Source organism: Haliotis rubra, unplaced genomic scaffold (genome assembly GCF_003918875.1).
Source record: "Haliotis rubra isolate DU_JTF1 unplaced genomic scaffold, ASM391887v1 Scf130, whole genome shotgun sequence".
NCBI lineage: Eukaryota > Metazoa > Mollusca > Gastropoda > Lepetellida > Haliotidae > Haliotis > Haliotis rubra.
This window is the reverse complement of record NW_025765226.1, coordinates 180,070-201,664: the sequence shown is the minus strand read 5'-3', so window position 1 is coordinate 201,664 and position 21,595 is coordinate 180,070. Positions and strand designations below refer to the sequence as shown.

The following is a 21,595-nucleotide window of genomic DNA, read 5'->3' as shown; positions in this document are numbered from 1 at the left end:
GGTGTAAACTCCCTAGGGACTTCAACCACTGCCTGTTCAAACACACAGTATAGTAATGCCCTTTTTGTGTATGTGACTTACCTTTACACACCTGTAATTAAATTTACCTGACAGGTGAGTGCTGTTGTCTGTCCATTGGACTCTGTGAGGATGCTATTGTGAGCGGGTGATGTTTAACTAAGAAACAATGCAGTCTTTGATTGTGTTGGGTCGGGCAAAACCAGCTGAGATGGCTGTGAAATCAGTTGCATTCTCTGGAACATTTTATCACCTTAGTCAATCTTTGTGAAGTGTCTCGATTTGAATGGTCATTGTGTTTCAACTGTTCTGATTTAAATACAGTTTTACTCAACATTTATCAGCAGGTTATAAAGGTTAAGTACTTTTGAATCCTACCAGTGCAGTTGGTCCTACATACAAATCAGAATATAAGACCATGCTATTCAATTTCATTTGACAAGATGATGGATAGAAGTTTAAATTTCCTCTAAAAGTAACACTTTATATGAAATTGAAAACATGTGCTTATCTATACAACACAACATGTATGTCTTTATCATTACTAGTTGGTCAGAAACATACAGTTTATTGCATATAAGAGTGAGAGGATAGAGTGTTGGTATGCAGCTGTCTTTAATGATTTGTCACTGACAGTATGTATAAATGAAAGGTGGACATAAACATTAGATCATGAAGCCTATGATAACAAGCGCTTGTTTCAAAACCTAAAATGTTGGGGGTTTGTGTTTATTTCCTTTTGAATTAATAATTTAAATAATGTTTTTCCCTTTTGCCTCATTCATGATAGGTTCATGTGTTGAATTGCCACGAATAGCTGCAATATTGCTGATGAGTCGTAAAGCATTAATTACTCATTCATCATTTACAAAACAACATAAATATTTCCCTATGTGACAAACATACACTGTATTTCACACTGACATCCTTGGTTTAGTTTCACCATTAGTCAGTGACAGCATGTCAGTATTAAACACAGGGGGTGTGAATTGGTCAATATATCATGCACAATATTATCGTATCCCATGACTAAACCTGAGACCCCGGGCGGTACTTAGCATCCTCTTCACCTCCCTGACATCACAGTGCTGTAACACTGGTCCACAGCCCGGTAATTACCACCCAATAGAGCCCCACTGTGAAGGTGAAGGGTTACTTTACGCTACCCTGTTGATATTGGCCATTACCTCACAGCGTGTTTGGCCAACTGGACACTGGGTTCTTTGTTGGTGTAGCTGGATGTGATCAGCAGGTCAGGGGTGTTTATTTGTTATGGGGATGTAGATTCAGGAAGGGCACAACTGCTTAGCTGGTCACTCCAGGGGTCAGTGTGGAGGCTTCAGACAGGTCTCATTGACATGTGAACTGGGGATAGTGTGTGCTTCAACTGGATCCTGTGCATGTAGCAGTGAGTGTCCCGGAATCTAGGCTACCCAGCAGGAAGATTGAGGATGGTCAGCACATTGGACAACTGACCAGAAAGGGAAACTGAGAACATGGTGTTTGACTCCTAAGGAATGGATACTGTATCAGTCTCCAGACCTGTACCTCATCCACATCAGATTGGGGTCTAGTCAGGACAACTTGGGAATCTGCTGGGTAAACGGTTAACGGTAACTGACCGTGGAATGGTACTAGACTCTGAAGAAATACATTCAGTTGTGTGGAACAAGTGGAGACTGGGATTGTGTACACTGAGATTGGTTACCAAGGTGTAATTAGATCCTGACCACGCTGGATGTACACCTCGGCTTCAGAGACTCATCAGTCTGGGTGTTATTTCAGACCAAGCTGATACAATTAACAAGTTTGTTGGATAGCCTAGATGAAACAGTCTCTCATCACTTGTCTAGACCTGGATGATTTTTGCAGATTCCTGTGAGGTGCCAGCAGCTCCCAGATGTCGGCTGACATGTTTATTGGATAATTGGAGCGGCTGTGAATCAGTGGTTTACAAATCGGAGGTGTTTGAATGGGAGGAATGAGTTGACGGATTTGTACACCTCAGTACTTTACTGTGACTTGATAATATTGGCTAACAGGATTACCAGAGTTGTTTGTTCACCTTTACATCAACAGGACTTACAAATAGTAAAACTCTCTGGTAACATGTCATGCTTATTTAGAGTGTAGATGAACAACATTTTACAGAAAGTATATTCAGAACCTGGGCTGTGAAACTAAAACATTCATGAGAATACAAACAGGTAAGTGTATTTGGGTGATTATGTTTCTTAATGGGTTAATCTAGGAACTGATACAGATTAAGATGTCTCCTATGCTATGATATTAGGTAACTATTTAGCAGTATTCTAGAATGGACCCATGTACACCACTGCCCTTTAGTAATCACTGTCTTGGTAACACCCATGGTGAGTGAGTTTAGTTTTTCATTGCTTTTAGCAATATCATGGACCACCAGAACTGGGTTTCACACATATTTTGTACCAATGTGGGGAATAGAACCTGAGTCTTCGGCATGTCTAGCGAACACATTAACCACTGCCTAACAACATGGACAATGAAGAGGAACGCTTTTTATGAATAGACGACTTCTTTGCAATAATAAGTTGCCCATCCATATAGTGTTCCTCTTCATCATACCACTTAAAGCAGCATGGAGAATAAGCACAAGAGACTTGCCCTGTCATTTCAGTCAGTGCGGTCAGTGTTTGTAATGAGGAGGACCAGTGATGTTTGTAATGTTTTAGGACAAGCGTGTCCTCTGCTTCCTCCACAGCTCGGGGAGGTAAACAAACATGTGCTGATGACAAGAGTGGTTAATCTAAACAAATGCCAGGACAGGTATTGTGTGTGCCTCTTAAACAGACACCTGAGGAGGGATAACGAGTTTGCTTAACAATGCACACAACCTGTTTAACATGTCTTTTCTCCTCTGAGATGGTTGCATATTCACTTGGCAATACACACGGAATATATTGGTGGTGTTGACAGCTAACAGGCAGCTTTAATTACCCGTTTTATGGTGGTCTGTGCACATGCTGTACATCTGGTTTAGAAGAGGTAGGCACAGTGACCCATTGTTCTTGTAATTGCAAGCATGTGACCAAAGCATGAGGGAAAGCAGTGAGTGAAGTATTGTTTTTGTGGGTTAGAACCTGGGTTTATTCATACATGTATTTATGTACAGCTGGACATGTGAATTTTATGTTTAACATGTTTTGGGTATGGGATGGTACAGGGTGGTGTTCTAGACCCCATTTGTTTATGTGTAAATGGGAGTTGTACAGGAAACTATCTCTTTACTGTTACATTTATCAACAATGCATTTTTGGGGGGTAAATTTTCTGCAATTAGGAATGTCCTTGAATGGAGTTTAGAATTCTATTATCAGAACAATGTATATTTTTACAAACTGTCAAATGTATTCCTGTTTTAGCAATTGAGTAATTTCTTTTTAATTTCAGTGTATAGATTGCCTGCATATTAGAAATGATTATATTGAGATAAGTCAACTGGGTTTGGTTGTTATTGCTGTGTGGGACCCACTGTTCATTAACAGGAGGTGGATCACCACAAAGCTGTGTCTCCCTTCAGCTGCCTTCATCTCCATCATTGTCACATCTATGTATTAAGATTCAGTGCAACAAAAAGTTCTCTTTCTATGACAAACGAGATGACCTCAATTTTAAAATAGTCAGCTTTCCTTTTATGTTGCGTAATATTCCATCATCTCCAGCCATTCGTGGCTACATTCACAAATTTCGGGTGCAGTCGAGCATGTTCCTTCCGGGAAGATTTCAGATTCTTGTTCAAAAGTTGTTTCACTAGGGTTGGAAAAGCTTTTATGGCTGACATGTGGGGACATTCCAATATTACATATAGTTGTTACAGTAATGGTAGTGGTTCATGAATGACCTGGCAAATACAAAATATTTTGGAAGATAAACTTTTATATCTTAACGTCTCATAGTCATACGTAGGTGTATAGATTCAATATTTGCGACCAAGCAGCTTACTAACAAGTCCATTATGGTGATCTTGCCTTGACCCCCATGTGCTGTTGATTGAGGCTGCAGCCAGTCTCCACTTCCTGAAAACAGGACTATTTGCCTGTTACTGACCTTTGCCCTTCCCTGCTGGACATGTCCCTGTGAAGTCCCATAGGCTAGTATGAACAGGAGTCAGAACAGGAGGGCAGAAATGCATTGACCACCCACTCACCAGAAGACTGAAGTGTAATATTAAACATGATAAATGTCAGTGCAAACACAACAGGAGTAGTAATCTCTGAATACACAATGCCATTTAGAATGTGGTCAAATGTAATACTTTGGATTACACTTTCTCAGTATTACAGATTCTAGTACTTTTGTTGAGTTGATGCGACCCCGACACCCTAAGAGTCAGGCACCTAATCTCCATTGTTGCACAAAAAGTCAGATGCCTAACCCACTCAGCCAGTAGTAATAATTTAGCATTTATGTCTAAAAAATGAAAATATATGGTTAATGAATATTATTAAATGGAAGTACTGTGAAATTCAAGTCTTTATCCTAATGGCTGTCCTTAATGTTTGCCCAGACATGTAAGAAATGTAATGATTAATTAACTACAAAAATATTTGTCTTTCTATAAAACTGGAATCAGGAAATAACACACAGTTGAAAAACAGGGAGTCTTCACCTGAAGAAACAAATTTGCTTAGTTGATCAGTTGGTGTCCTGGAGATGGTTGCGTCAACAACAGCATCCTTGTTGTCTGAGTCCATGTTGATGACATTGGCTGTACTGGAACCAGCAGGACAGGGGGTAATCACGGTATCATTACTCTAATATTTACACTTTACAATATTCAACAGCTGAACTCTTTCAGGACATCATGGGAATCCTATTTTGTTTGAAAGATTTTGAGTAGAATTGATTTAAATGTCAGCAAATATTTTACTCTAGAATTTAATGATGGAATATTTTTGTTCCTCAGTCATCAGGATGTAAATCATTTATTATCTGCGTACAAATATTCCTCATGTATTATACAATGACTGATTGCTAGGTCACATGAAACATTAGAGAAAGGCAGTGTGAAATACGTCTTATATACACCAGAACTGAAACGCAATGAATGTTATGGTGTTATCATGGTTATCTAGAGGTGAGATAAGTGGTACTATTTCCTTGAGACAAACAAACCACTTTGTTAAGGGCTACAGTGTTGCTGTTACAGACAGGCTAGATGTGGAGTGGCGGCGCTAGACAGGTGTATGTGACAAACCAGGCGTGTATCAATATGGAGCTATTGTAGTCGACATATGACCTTTGTAAATAACTGTGTACTACAAGTTGTATAGAGTTATTCTCATAGAATGGCATACGGTCAGGTTGACACCGGGGATATGAGGAGTGCTTCTGGTAGGTCCCAAGTCAGTTTAACGTCACAGTTTGAAGGAGTGCCTTAAATTTCAAGTGTTATTTAACATATCATAACTCTCTTGAGTGAAATTGAAGTATGATTTGGTTTGGCATAAGTGAAGCAGTAGTAGTTGGTGTATGCTGAACAACATGTTTGGTGAAAATTGATATTTTTATTACTATTATTTGATGATGGTTATGAGGTTTCACACTCCTTCAAAGCATTGGATACACTGTTTCTCTGGATATGTAATAATAATTTTTCAACTACCCTGGCCAGAAAATGCACAGTTTCTTTTTGTACCCCATATATTCGGCTGATGAAATTGACCAACACTTTGCACCTTCTTTGTACTGATACAGTGTCAGTTGAGATGCTACTTAAAACACAAGACTGAAAGTTGTCATGGATGTTACACCGGCCACAATGCTGAAGTGCTTTACGATGTTTATAAGCACTACAGATTTACATTTACAGTTTTTATGTAAAATTCCATGACAATTGTTCAAATAGCTTCTGACCAAAGGGATTGTTGTGTTAAACGGCACTACGATCTAGTCTGACTTGAAACAGACGCGCCACTGATGGCCTCATCTCCAACATGTAATCTCTGTCAGGAAAGTAGTATGTAATTGTTTGATTGACAAGTTCCTGTCTCTGAGAGCAAAAGGTGTGAATATTTGATTTCATCACATTACATGAAAATGTAAATCTGTGCTGCAATGCATGGCTTGTCCCAATACTGATATGTCACTGTCATTAGGGTTGACCTTACGTGACTTTGAATTTGGAAAATGAACCTGTAGTTATTTTGAAATATTCCAGGGACAGTGAACAATGTTATTGTGTACAGGCATGCTGGAGCAGGTGTTGGTTTTGTTGCACTGCGCTGTTATATTTTTAACTGTGAAATGAAATCGAGTTTTGATGTACATGACACTGTCTATGGTTAAACCTAATATTAGAGATGTAATAATTTCATCAGGGATTAGAGGAAACTTCCCCCATCATGGCCATGGAGATTGTCAGTGGGCATCTGTCAAAGTCACTTTGTTTGAAATGTTTTTGCTTCCCAATAACTGAATATAAACAAACAAAAATAAACCTTTATGATTACTAAATTGTATTCTAGTTCGAAAGTCATGTTATTCTTATATCAGTTTACTATGTGACAAAATCTTTGTCTTAAACTAGTGAAATAAAACTTTTCTGTTTCTGTAATACATCGATCACTTAAATCCAAAGTCTTTTTAATGTTGCTTGGCTGATTAATAAAAGACCATACATATACTACTGTAAATTATTCTGTTACCTGTTCATGACCTAGGCTTGTCTGAGTATATGGTTAGAAGAAGCACCACAGGCATTCCCAAACAGATGAGCATAAGGGTAGCTTCTTGTGTTCACACTTTAAAGTCCCATAATCCTCCAGGTAACCATGGTAACCTACTGTGTCTTTACGTAATACCATTATAATGTAGCTTGGCTTGGCCTTTGATTAGATAAGTGTCAGGACAGTAAACAAGGTGTATTTTACAATAAATGTGTAACATCAATCAAGGACCTTGATTTGACTGGATGTCTACTGATGTGGGAAGAATGCATGAATTGTATTGTCCCTGTCCAGTGTAATCCTGTGCCTCCAGCGGGGACCTTCACCTGGGCTCATTGTCTAGTGAACAATTAAAACAAAGGTGGGACAAATACCACAATCACCTGGCAGCTTTAACCACTTCCTCAATTCTCACCTGGAGAAAAGTGTTGTTACTTGCTGTCAGTTAAAGTGTTACCTGGAATCTGTGGATGAGTGTAGGTCACAGTCTTCAGTGTTTGAGGACAAGGGTCAGGAAATGACTTGAACATTTGGGTGTACAGCTATTTTACACCATGAAAGGCATGTGCTGTATATTTTAAAGACAACCTTTTCTGTTTGAAAACTACTTTGCCTTAGATGCACTGTGTGCAGTTTTAGTTGAATTGTCAATTAATTAAATCACTTTATGAGAGACGATATAATGCATATGTAGCAGCCTGTGGTGTATTCTTTACCTATTTCATATTGTTTAACTTTGTAATTTGGCCTCCCATTTAAAATTCCCTTAATACTCAGGTTTTTTTGTTTGTTTTTATATATTTTTGTGTGTAGTAACACCACTCTTTCAAAATTTATATTTTTTGTTCCCCCTCTTTTCTTAATAAGTGTACTACCTTGTCGCCGAAATACCTTAGTTGTGCGTGCGACGCTAAATAAACCCAATAATAATCATCATCCCACTGATGACATCCTTACCTTGTCAGCAAGTGACAGAGTTAACCTCTTTGGTCATGTAGACAAGGCATCTGACTTCAGATCAGAAGTTCTGTGGTTTGAATCCCAGCATGGGACTCAGACATTTTATGGCTGCTACACACATTATAAATATTTTAAAGTGTAGCTTGAATAAGAACAAATGCTGCACTTGACTCTAATAGGATAACTGACCTATATTTGTTCTTCAACTGTTTGGTAAATGTATAACAAGCATCACCTTGTTTGCTTCTCAATTAATTGTCAACATTTCTTTAAGATATTTTCAGGCAAAATGTTCTGTCACTGTGAGGAAGCTTTGGTTTAACACCTTTGGTGAAAGTCCTTCAAGTGCAGATCATGTTTTGCGAATGTATTTCCTAGGTAGGTGTTGATTCAGACAACAGTTGGATGTTGACGCCATAAGAGCAACCTGTAGATCTAACAGCCCAGTATTTAGATGTCTGGTTCATGTTGATACAACATTTAGTTACTGCACGTTTAAATGTTTTCATAAGTGGGAAATATTTAGGTCTAATATTATTTATGGTTGTGTTAGAGAAAAGGGTGTAAAGAGATGTAAATCTGTTTTGCTCAGACAAATATGATGAGGATGAAGGTAAATATTTTGTAGCAGAGAATGGGCTGGTTGTGTGCTGACAATGCCAGCTGACATCATGGTGCAGTGGTTCACTTGTACCGGTTGGGGATCTGGGAATCATCACATGTTTTCTGTGATTTATTGAATAATGAGATATGATTGGGATCAAATTCTTTCTGTGATAGAGGTATGATTAGGAACAATGAATATTGTCTGTGATAGAGGTATGATTAGGAACAATGAATATTGTCTGTGATAGAGGTATGATTAGGAACAATGAATATTGTCTGTGATAGAGGTATGATTAGGAACAATGAATATTGTCTGTGATAGAGGTATGATCAGGAACAATGAATATTGTCTGTGATAGAGGTATGATTAAGAGCAATGGATATTGTCTGTGATAGAGGTATGATTAGGAACATTGGATATTGTCTGTGATAGAGGTATGATCAGGAACAATGAATATTGTCTGTGATAGAGGTATGATCAGGAACAATGAATATTGTCTGTGATAGAGGTATGATTAGGAACATTGGATATTGTCTGTGATAGAGGTATGATCAGGAACAATGAATATTGTCTGTGATAGAGGTATGATCAGGAACAATGAATATTGTCTGTGATAGAGGTATGATCAGGAACAATGAATATTGTCTGTGATAGAGGTATGATCAGGAACAATGAATATTGTCTGTGATAGAGGTATGATCAGGAACAATGGATATTGTCTGTGATAGAGGTGTGATTAGCAACAATGGATATTGTCTGTGATAGAGGTGTGATTAGCAACAATGAATATTGTCTGTGATAGAGGTATGATTAGGAACAATGAATATTGTCTGTGATAGAGGTATGATCAGGAACAATGAATATTGTCTGTGATAGAGGTATGATTAAGAGCAATGGATATTGTCTGTGATAGAGGTATGATTAGGAACATTGGAATATTGTCTGTGATAGAGGTATGATCAGGAACAATGACTATTGTCTGTGATAGAGGTATGATCAGGAACAATGACTATTGTCTGTGATAGAGGTATGATTAGGAACATTGGATATTGTCTGTGATAGAGGTATGATCAGGAACAATGAATATTGTCTGTGATAGAGGTATGATCAGGAACAATGGATATTGTCTGTGATAGAGGTATGATAAGGAACAATGAATATTGTCTGTGATAGAGGTATGATTAGGAACAATGAATATTGTCTGTGATAGAGGTATGATCAGGAACAATGAATATTGTCTGTGATAGAGGTATGATTAGCAACAATGAATATTGTCTGTTTCTGCTTTTCAATATATTGGTATTCGCAAACTCTACAAACGATTACAAAAATGGTAAAGCAATACGTTTGTTGATGGAATGACCTAATGCAAATATATTGTGTCCAATTGTTCTTACACATGAGCTAAATTATATGTTTACACAATGAAATGTTAATACATCAGTAATGAACAAAAACCTCAAAACCTGTTCCATAATCGGAAGCTTTATTCAGTACTCCCAACACTCCTGTGGAAGGAAACCAACACCATATGTTCCGTGTGTTCATATAGCACTGATATTATTCAACATTATCAACACATGTCCAGCCATGGAAGACTGGTCTCTATACATGCTATTGTTCAGTTCTTGAACAGAATTTAATAAAATAACAATAACCGTAGTTCCACTTGTTCAATGTAAGACTGGAGGGTTTACAAGTTTTTGTTTTCTTTCAGGTCCAGGGCATAACCATGACCTTCATACAAGGTCGTCTGGCGGCAGCAGTGGTGGCAGTCGTAGCAGCACTCACAGTGACATCATCAACCAGCTCGGAGAGGTGGCAGATGTACGACAGTATCTCACAGTTGATGTAAGTTGTGTGCATCATTCAAATCATAATGTGCAGTCAGTTTTGAATATGTACGGAAGCAGATTCCATTCTGCATTAAAGGCAAAATAGTTTGGATACCTAGCCTTCAGCTCCTGGCTGCATCCTGGTACACTGATAGAATGGATCAGTGCTCAAGCTATCGACCTCAGGTTTGTGTTGCTAAGGATACTGAATACAGGTATACATGTTACTGTGATGTGGCTGGATGTGTTCAGACTAGCATATAATCACATTCACTCACTCACTAAACTGGAACCAATACTTGCCACTTCTTATCATTTACACCGGCATAGAATTCTTACAGAGGATGATCTCAGACTTCTAATGACACAATTTCAAATTTTACATTCCTAGATTTATGTCAGTCTGGACAAAATGTCAGATTGAAATTAAAAGCGAAATATTTAAGTTGTGAAATATGTCTGACTCATCATATTTGACAGGGAAGCAGATATATTATGGTCCTCAGAGACTTACCGAGTGATAAATATAGCATCTCCACGTCATACTGCGTGGCAAGTGAAAGCACAGTGTGATGACACACTTAAGGAAACCTCTTTGAATTTAAGGGAAAAAGAAAAATGTACAAATATCGTTGACGGTAGAGTAAATGATGAACTAGTGTTCCAGATGACATATGATATTTCTCACGGAGCTTCTTTGTGAGAGTTGACAGACAGGAAGCCCAGTTGTTGGTGTTACATTAATGTTCAGTGACACCAAACAGATCTTGAATGATTTCAAACATAATGTGTAACAATGGCTTGAAACAATATTTTAACCAAACACCAAACTTTTTTCTTTTATTTCATATAACTGTTTAACAATGTGTTACTTGAAACTGAAAATAAGGGAAAATATTCAACCTAACCAAATGATACAAATTGAAACCATGAACATCTAGTGAGACCACAAATATACAAATATAGTACAAAGTGCACCCAGATGATATATAGGTGCCCACAGACAATCTCCCCAGCAGGAAGTATAACCCCTGGTGTGTGTCAGTATTCTAGTAGGTCGGCCTGCATCGTGGCGGGGGTAGTGTAGGATTAACTCATTCAGACCCAACACTAACACCAGTGATGTAGGTGTTGTCAGCCTTGACAAGGTATTGCTTCAGTGTAAAGGTTCCTGACTCACTCGTCTGGGACTGGAGACTCTGTTGGGACATGTATACTGCTCAAATGAAGATAAGGAACACCTGATTCTTTGTTTAAGGGATAACTATTGTGTTATAAAAGGGTGAAGTGCTCTTTAACTTCTGTTGGGTAGTATCTGTTATGGATAAAAATAGTGATTATTTGTCATGGTCACTGAAAGTTGTCTACCTACCTGCGGAACCGATACATGTCTGTAAGTATGAGTACTGTCAATGTTTAGCACATGGTCTTGTCTGATGAGGCATCTAGCCATGTTAATGGTTGTTAGAGCAATGTGTGTGTTTACAGAAGACAGATTGGTATTTAGCCTATGTGAATGATCTCCATTCATGTATGTTCAATTATCATCACAAAAATACAGTAAGATTTACAGAATCTACAGATCTAGAAACAGTTATCTAGTAGCATAATTGAATGACATGTGTTTAAGAACATAGGAACAAATTTATGGAGATGTTAATTCAATCAATTGAGGAGAAATATGAATTATTTTCAGTATAGGAAGGAACCCTTTTAGTAACACAGAAATAGTGAAAAACAGGAATATGTTTGTATTTAAAGCTAGTGTGTCATCTACAGATTCACAAGCACTATAATGAGAATGGTTTTGATTCTTTTGTTGATCAACCTCTACTGTTTATATAGGATACAATTTTCTTTTCATTTAGTTTTGTAATGGCACACACAGCCAGTTTACACCCATGTGACAGCAGTATGTAAATCATTGAGATCACACAATCCAGTGATTGATGTCATGAGCATCGATCCACACATACGGGTTAAGATGGCATGCAGTCACCAGGCCTGACCACCCAATCCATTTAGTCTCACAACACACAGGGGACTTTTAATATTATAATGGATCCCCACAATCCTGTGGTCAGAGAAAGGATTTCTAAAACTTTAAGAGACCAAAGATAGATTATGCTGGAATAAAATCGTTTTTGAACGACAAAACACAACCTTTCATTGACACCGACAGTACCTAAGGACAATCAGAACACAAAGACATTGAGGAAGCCCTTCAGTAACAGACCTGACTTCTGATGAAGGACTCGAGATATTCCTATAGTAATGAGTGGTTGGTATGACCAGCAGTGTGAACTGTATTGATCCGATGGGAGGGCTGGTCACAGTGACCTGGTGACCAGGAATTAGGGGGTGAGGGGATTCTGTGATAAATCAATCCTGGAGTGCCTGATGCCCTGCTAATATTCTCCTATCATGCAATATAGGACGAATCACTGCCATGGCAATTATGTAATCTTGGCTCAGGAACTAGTGCAGTGTTAGGGTATTATTACTGATGGTGGACTGGTGATATCATAGAAGGGTTTTGGTGTGTAAATTGCAGATATATCACAAAGGAATTACATACCTTCACATGATTCACCTCGAAGTTATTGTGTTCTTTTATTAAAGTCCTTTGTCCAAGATGCAAGTTCGAAAATGAAAACAAGAATAGTTTTTTAAAGTGTGAAAAAGAAGAGTCAAGAGAAACGTCTTCTTGGGCTCGTCTTCTTGGTTAACTCTGACACTCTGATTGGGTGGTTCTGTACCCAATACCCAGACTAATGATTAGTCGCGTGACATATTGTTTCATGACAAGATTTCACTGTAGCTCCATGGTAACATTGGAGGGTGGACTTGTCCTAGCCCTAGTATCTTTAATCAACCACATTTACATTTGTTATTTTTTTCTTCAATCAACCACATTTGCATTTGTTATTTTTGTTAACGGTCACAACATTTATCATGGTATCATTCAGGAATCAAGAATGAATAATGTTTGTCAAGCATTGTTGGGAATCAAACCTGACAAACACAGCAACTACTGAGTTATCTCCCTTTAATTTGAGTGTGATTTACATATCTGTGGAACAACTGTGATTTGTCTGTTCCTGTTCAAGCCTGGAGTCTACCAGGAGAGATAGCATGCTTGTCCTGTTAGCCTGTCTGACAATGTGAATTCTTTGATCAATCACCCGGTATCTCCAAGTGTCCCTAACTGATGTTTTACCACACAACTGACATTACCTCCACAGCCAACCCAGCTTTATGTCTGACAGCATTACTTTAAACCGAAGAGAACAATAATCATTTAATATGCTCTGAGCCTATCTTGTACACATCAAAGGCTAATAATTCAATGTGTAAGATCTAGAATGTCATGATTTAATGTACTTGTATATTGAACACTGGGCAAGGTGTCAACCACTAAGAGCAAGCATGGTCACCTGAACCACAAGATCTGCCTACAGTAAGATATGAGCAATCATTTCAAACTGGTTGAGAGCAATCAGATGTATGCATATAAATGATAAGCAGATGTACTCTTCAAACCTTCTGTTGTACGACATAGTGGCAGTTAAATAATGTCCCCATTTTTTTAGTAATAGGCTTATGTGATATATTTTGTTAAGCTTATTCCCCGGGGATCGGTACATTATGTGGCTTAAGACAGTACACATAGGATGAAATTCTCCTCAGAACTGTTGACAGTGTTTCTGTTTCTGACTGACAGTGAAGCGCTGCAAATGACTGGGATGGAGATGTCAGGTTGTTCTTTGTAACAATATTGCAAATTTGTTATCATTTCAACATGATCCAATAGGTTCCTTGGCATTATAGAAGGATTATGTTAAAATAACTTTCTTGATGTTTATGAGTGTTTTGTAAAGGAGTCTGTATAACTGTTGTGGTGCAGGTATCTGAAGATGACGGTGGAGAGAGTGACACCGGCAGTATAAACACCATGACAGAGTCAGAGTCACAGCTGTCTTACGGTAGACAGGTCGGAGCCATCAGGAAAGCAGGGTGAGTACCTTGGTCTGACGGATCTCTGTGTCACAGCTGTCTTACGGTGGACAGGTCGGAGCCATCAGGAAAGCAGGGTGAGTACCTTGGTCTGACAGATCTCTGTGTCACAGCTGTCTTACGGTGGACAGGTCGTAGCCATCAGAAAAGCAGGGTGAGTACCTTGGTCTGACGGATCTCTGTGTCATTGTTGTCCTATGGTAGACAGGTCGGCGATATCAGGAAAGCAGGGTGAGTACCTTGGTCTGACGGATCTCTGTGTCATTGTTGTCCTATGGTAGACAGGTCGGCGTTATCAGGAAAGCAGGGTGAGTACCTTGGTCTGACGGATCTCTGTGCCATTGTTGTCCTATGGTAGACAGGTCGGCGTTATCAGGAAAGCAGGGTGAGTACCTTGGTCTGACGGATCTCTGTGTCATTGTTGTCCTATGGTAGACAGGTCGGCGTTATCAGGAAAGCAGGGTGAGTACCTTGGTCTGACGGATCTCTGTGCCATTGTTGTCCTATGGTAGACAGGACAGAGCCATCAGGAAAGCAGGGTGAGTACCTTGGTCTGACGGATCTCTGTGTCATTGTTGTCCTATGGTAGACAGGTCGGCGTTATCAGGAAAGCAGGGTGAGTACCTTGGTCTGACATTACCGTACACACTTGTAAAAACATTTCCTTTTTCATGTTCTTAATCAGGATTCATGAATTTGTATTCTTTCACCATTGATGGCCTCTTTCTCCAGATGTACACTGAATGACTATGCAAACAAAAGTAATATTTCAAAGTCACTCATTTTCAAAGAATGCATACTTCTAATATTTACAATTCATAATATTTCACATAAATATGAATGAAAACTCTAATCCTGTTGCCAGGATACTGTTGTTAGGATACAATAATTATTGCAAGTAATGTTAATGTGTATGTATGTTGACTGTCGGTGTAGATGGCTTGTAGTAAAGAACTGGCTTGTCCACAAAAAGAAGAAGATAGAACTGGCAGCGTGCCGGAACTGGAGACGGTACTGGATGTGCCTGAAGGGAACTACCCTGTTGTTCTTCGATTGTGACGAGGGCAGCACTGTCAACCAGAACAGCGTCCCGAGACATATACTAGGTCAGTCATACATACACTACGTGTTGTATACAACAGATGGACATTTGTTGGTCAGGCTGTGTTGAAAGCAGCAGCCACTGAATTAGATGATCAGAAATATTCGGTGTTCAAATCTCAGGAGCGTTCATACTTGTGTCTCTACAGGCAGGGATAAAAATCCTATAATTAATTTGTTATGGTTTTAATGTCATGGTGTGAAGTATTTCCAGTGTATAACATTCTTCTTGCTTGTCTGGTTACAGTTATTGAAGGAGGTATTGCCCAGGCTGTACCCGAACACCCAAAACGAGACTTCATCTTCTCTCTCAGCACTGCATGCGGTGATGCATACCTTCTGCAGGTGAGCAACAGGACATAGTTACAGTGTTGCAGGGCCTCTGATTTTCATTTGTTGACTGAAGAATCTAATTAACATTTTAACTGCAATTAGTGGTGAAACACCTTTTGACGTTGCCAGATTTTCCTCTGAAATTCGGTGTTGTCCAAGGAAGGTAACTCTTCTGTCAGTGGTCATCTGAGGAGCCAGCTCCAGCATGTGAGGTCATGTAGTTGATGCTGTCCTGGATCCTAGGAAGGAGACATTAAATGTCCTGGATTTCATCAATTAGAACCCATTCACATATTAATGCCATTGATCATGATTAATTTTCTGTCATCATTATGCCTTTTATTTTAGGATACGATTTATAAATCAATCATTCACAGAGTTACGTAAGCTGATTAGCAATTGGTATCATCAGTGTGCATCTGTATGTAGCATGTTGCCACAGTGCCACCAATAAATCAGATTTGCTACCGGAATCTTCCATAACTGACAATTGATCATTGTAAGTTTGATACCCCTGCATGTGTTGCCTCTCAATGCCAGAACTGATTCAAACATCTCACTCTGGCATGCAAACACACAGCCATAATCTATTTGAGATATATTTAAAAAAGAAAACTTGCTGCACAAGTCCCTGAAATGCTTCTGAATACACATGGTGCTAGATTGATTTAATACAGCACATCATCGACACGACAACCTCCCCCCAACACACACACACACACACATCTAGACAAACCTGTAAACTTATTCATTCAAACAACGCTGTCCTAGGTTGAATCTTCTCTGTTTAACACCAGTTAGAAGAACATGTGTTGGCCAGGAGCATTTGCTTGGTAAATGGAATCTGGTGCAATATAGATAGACAGTCCCACCGTTGCAAATTGCCAAGAGTTGAGGATTTGATCTCAGAAGACACAATGATGAGGCTCTATTTCTCACCCAGAAACATTCTGCCAGCTCTTTAAACCATTGTCTTGAGCATCAAGTACAACCAGCCAGCATGTGTGGAAGAGAATAGTGATGTCACTTGACTATGATTTGTCACAATAATCAGTGATGTCACAGTGATCTCCATTGTTCTGCAGTCCCATGACGTGAAACTCCCAGGACATGTGGATGCAGCAATATCTCCTATGGAGCTGATTTAGATGATAAATGGGTGTACTATCAAATTCTGCAAGAACCAAATGCTTTGTTGAACTGACTTGGTTTAAGTTACACTGTCAATATATAATAAATAATAAAACTTTATGATATTTAAACGAGGCTTGTTTTCATGAAAATGTATGGAAAAATATGCTAATATATTTCTAAATCGTTAATGGCTATCCCTGTTCAACAACACAACAACAGGTTATAAAAACAACCAATTATTTTTCAGTGCTTAACTAATTTCACACTTGGAAAGATATGCTACATCAGCACTCTCGAACAATCCAGTTCTACAGCTGTGGATTCAAAATTCTCCATGCATGTCATTTAGACAATGGTGTCAGAAGCATGTCCAGGAAAGTCTCACAACATGTCAACGATTTCAAATGTTATGGAGATTCTGTTTATTTAAGTGCTTAAATTGACGTCTCTGATAGATAATTTGGTAACCGTCTGATGTCCCCTGGGGACCTTGGTTAGGTTGTTTAAAAAATGTTCAAAGCAGTGTTAAACCCAATGCACTCATTTATTCAGTCAAGTCAATGAATCAGAAATAGTTTATCTACTTGCTGACTTTGAAACAGAATGTGTGGTAGTTCGATAGAACTGTTACTGGCAGTGCAATATACCTCACCTGCACTGCATGTTGGGGGGTCAAGAGCTTTGAAGTTCATTTTATGATGTTTTAGTTTGTCTGAGTTTGAGTTTGAATCCTGTTCTTCACAAAACAAATTTCTGCCCTTTTCTAACCGTCTCCGTTGTGTAGTGGCTAGAGCGTCCGCCTGGAGAGCGGCCACGTCATACCAAAGGACGTTGAAATATGGTACCGGTACTTGTTGGTCCGTGCCTGCATTAATGGGTACAACAAGGACTGGTCGACTCAGAGTCAGTATAATGTGTCTGAGTTGGGTGTTCATGCTTAACTGTGGCGTGGTATCTCAGTGAGATAGCACTATAAGACCAGCTTAAATCTGGGCTAGTACAAGCAGCCACACATACACACGCATGCACGGCGCCATATGAGCGAAATAATCTTAAGTGTGATGTTAAACCCCATTTCACCTCACCTTCCGCCCTTCCCTAGGCCTCCTCCCAAAATGACCTTGAGAACTGGATTCGAGCAATCCACTCTGCCTGTGCTTCATCCTATGCTCGGCAACATGGGAAGGACAATACTCTGAAGCTATTGAAGAGCGAACTCCTCAAGCTGGACTCCAATGTAGATATTGTAAGTAATAGTGTTGTCATCATTGTCAGTGTTTGTCTGGAACCTTTAATCCTGGAACCAGACCTTCAGGACTTGAGTTATTCATCTACAAGGGCTCCCAGGAAATGTGCTGATCAGAATTACCATCCAGATTGGTGGGATTTTATTGATGTTGAGAATACAGAATAGTTAGCAATTTACCTTAACAAATGTCACTGGAAGAAACATGTCAGAAATAGAAGGAACGGTGTTGTTAGAGACCAATTTGTGATTGTAGAGCATATACTTGACTAAGACACCACTTCCTGTTTTCCTCGCCCACAGGAAGAGAATTAAGTTGAATTGAATGATGTCAATCACATTCATTTGAATGGAGTTTCTGGGAAGGCATTATTTAAACTGTGTGATCGTTATTCGCCAGGATGTGAAAATGAAGAAAATGGCAGAGCTTCAGATGACTGTGGTGTCTGACCCAAGGAGCCGGGTCGCCATCGCGAAGCAGATTGCCCAGTGGGAGGAGAACCTCGAGAAGCTATACATCGAGCAGTACCGTCTTCGCTGCTATGTGGCATCCTTGCAGGGGACAGAACTCCCAAACCCCAAGGTCAGTCACTAAAACTCTTTGAAAAATGTTCTTTGATAATTTGAATCTAGAGTATACTATTGATTTCAAGAAAGGATTACAATTGTTTAGAAAGGGTTTGCAATGGTTGATAATGGTTGAGTTAAGTCATGAACATCAGTAATTGAAGGGATATATGTAACTATGTACTTATAGTTGAAGGCACCATACTGACCAAATCTGCAAACACCAGGTGTATTAATATTTATCAAACACATTTTCCCAATGTTAGATTGGGACAATGTCACTGTTTTTACACGACTTTGAAATGTGTGCTTGTTTGGTTTCTTTGAATGGACGAGTCTTTTGTAAGAGACGGCTGTTTATTGAAATGATGAGAGAGGAATGACCCACTGGCTTACATTTATCTATACTAGTTTGAATTTGTGGGAGCTGAAAATACAAGCGGACAATGCACTGTATTGATTTGTGAAAACCATAAGATTGGACTTGGCATGGACGGACTGGGCCTGATTAGAATTTCCCAAAGGTGTCATTGATTCTCAGGCAAGTCACTGCATGTTGATAGGACAATATTTATGATTTTGTTTATTTTGATCCAGAAAGTATTGCTGGCATATTTGCAGGTACTCCTTGCCAATGCTTCGAAGGCCACAAAGACCACTCTGGGCCGTCTGGGGATCTTCACTGTCACATCGTTCCATGCTCTGGTCTGTGCCAGGAAACCTCTGATACTGCCAAACATCTATGGAAAGGGGGCCCAGAAGGGAGGCATGTTGTCGCCCAAATCTGACACGCTTCAAAAACCAAGGTCAAGGACACCCACAGCTCTGATGGGCGCTGGCGTCAGCACAGAGTGAGATATATTCCTATATTTACAACCATTTTATGCGTTTTATAGCAGTTAATGAACTTAAAGGTACTAAATTTGGTTCGTAGTAACCATAGTTTGTTCTACTCATTTCAACAAAAATATTCAGTTCATATTCATGACCAGAAACGGTGCTTTATATCTGTCAGTCTCCTATAAGTGTGCTCATTGTAGCAAGTGTACTGTATAGAAAGATAGAACTAGACACTACTGATGGCATCATATTCATGACCAGAAACGGTGCTTTATATCTGTCAGTCTCCTATAAGTGTGCTCATTGTAGCAAGTGTACTGTATAGAAAGATAGATCTAGACACTACTGATGGCATCATATTCATGACCAGAAACGGTGCTTTATATCTGTCAGTCTCCTATAAGTGTGCTCATTGTAGCAAGTGTACTGTATAGAAAGATAGATCTAGACACTACTGATGGCATCATATTCATGACCAGAAACGGTGCTTTATATCTGTCAGTCTCCTATAAGTGTGCTCATTGTAGCAAGTGTACTGTATAGAAAGATAGATCTAGACACTACTGATGGCATCATATTCATGACCAGAAACGGTGCTTTATATCTGTCAGTCTCCTATAAGTGTGCTCATTGTAGCAAGTGTACTGTATAGAAAGATAGATCTAGACACTACTGATGGCATTCATCTTTATATCTGTCAGTCTGTCCTATAAGTGTGCTCATTGTAGCAATGTACCAGACACTGCTGATGGCATCATTTTATATCTGTCAGTCTCCTATAAGTGTGCTCATTGTAGCAAGTGTACTGTATAGAAAGATAGATCTAGACACTACTGATGGCATCATATTCATGACCAGAAACGGTGCTTTATATCTGTCAGTCTCCTATAAGTGTGCTCATTGTAGCAAGTGTACTGTATAGAAAGATAGATCTAGACACTGCTGATGGCATCATATTCATGACCAGAAACAGTGCTTTATATCTGTCAGTCTCCTATAAGTGTGCTCATTGTAGCAAGTGTACTGTATAGAAAGATAGATCTAGACACTGCTGATGGCATCCGGCAACAGCACTGGGGTTAGCTGGGTCATCTTCAAACAACGTAGGAGGTTTTATACATCAAAACCAAATAAGGAGACCTTTCTTGATCTGCAAATACTGATAGCGATAGTAACATTATGACACAAAACTTTGTGTGATATGTCAATTTTGATATTTGGACATGAAAGACATTATGCCTCGAAAAGTGCAATAGTTATAGAATCTGGATTCTTTTAAAGTGTCATGCTTATCAGTTTATCTGCAAACCTAGACTTGCTTACAGTCTAGCGATACACACAAGTCTGTTGCCCACATTGTACTGTGCTACCTGGTTAGTTGACCTTCTATATCTGCAAGTGTAGCCTGTGAAAATTCAGGTTACAATGGGTCACCAGCAAGCCATACTTGGGATAAATGGGATTGGACAGTGGTCCTCGCTTACTTGGTCGATGCGTGTCATTGTATTCCAATTGTGCACCTCTGGTCAATCACTGGATTGTCTGGGCTAGACGCTGTCTTATAGCTGGAATATTGCTGAGTAAAGGGTTACATGACAAACAGGCAAGTGTGGGTGAGTGCAATCAGGAATTATTGTTTATAGACCAAACTTTTAAAGACAAATTCATGGAATACATTTTGAATGTATGGAGACATAATGTGCCAGATGGTATGTATCTATTAGGATGCAGCACAGTATATAGGAAGGACATGCAGAGGAAGAACTATTTTTAATTAAGTATGAGAGCATGTTAATGCCATGGTACAGTTTTCATCATACTTTGCGAACAACTATCCTAAGTGTTAATATCTCCCATTTTTTGACATCGCCTTACAATAGTCGTACCACTAACATTGCTTTGTAGAACAGTAAGGCTCTGTGATAAGATGCTGGTATTTCTGTGAAAAAGTGTGACAGTCATTTCCTTTGGTTTGTGGATCAAGACCCAGATCCTCATGGCTCATGGCTATTTTGATTTCAAAGCCGTCAATATTCCTGTAGATATTATATTATTCCCCAAACAAACAAAAATTCCCAATGTAAAATAATTTTCTTTAGAATATTCCGGCAGTCGTCTTTTCTTCCTGCTGAGTCAGTTACATTTCAGCAATTATAAAAAATCTAACCAGATCGATACAGTAAGGGAGATAACTCTTTGACTTGTCATTCAAATTAACACTTCAAACAGCC

The 21,595-nt window shown here is 39.1% G+C and overlaps 1 protein-coding gene across 1 annotated transcript in view; it reads left to right on the top strand.

Moving 5' to 3' along the window:
* Positions 1-21,595, top strand: part of LOC124267260 — a 219,708-nt gene that overhangs the window by 176,687 nt on the left and 21,426 nt on the right. Inside the window, 7 exon segments of the mRNA XM_046702172.1 lie at positions 10,009-10,142; positions 14,034-14,143; positions 15,080-15,249; positions 15,492-15,589; positions 17,814-17,957; positions 18,358-18,540; positions 19,146-19,375. Of these exon segments, the coding sequence (XP_046558128.1) occupies positions 10,009-10,142; positions 14,034-14,143; positions 15,080-15,249; positions 15,492-15,589; positions 17,814-17,957; positions 18,358-18,540; positions 19,146-19,375 (1,069 nt within the window).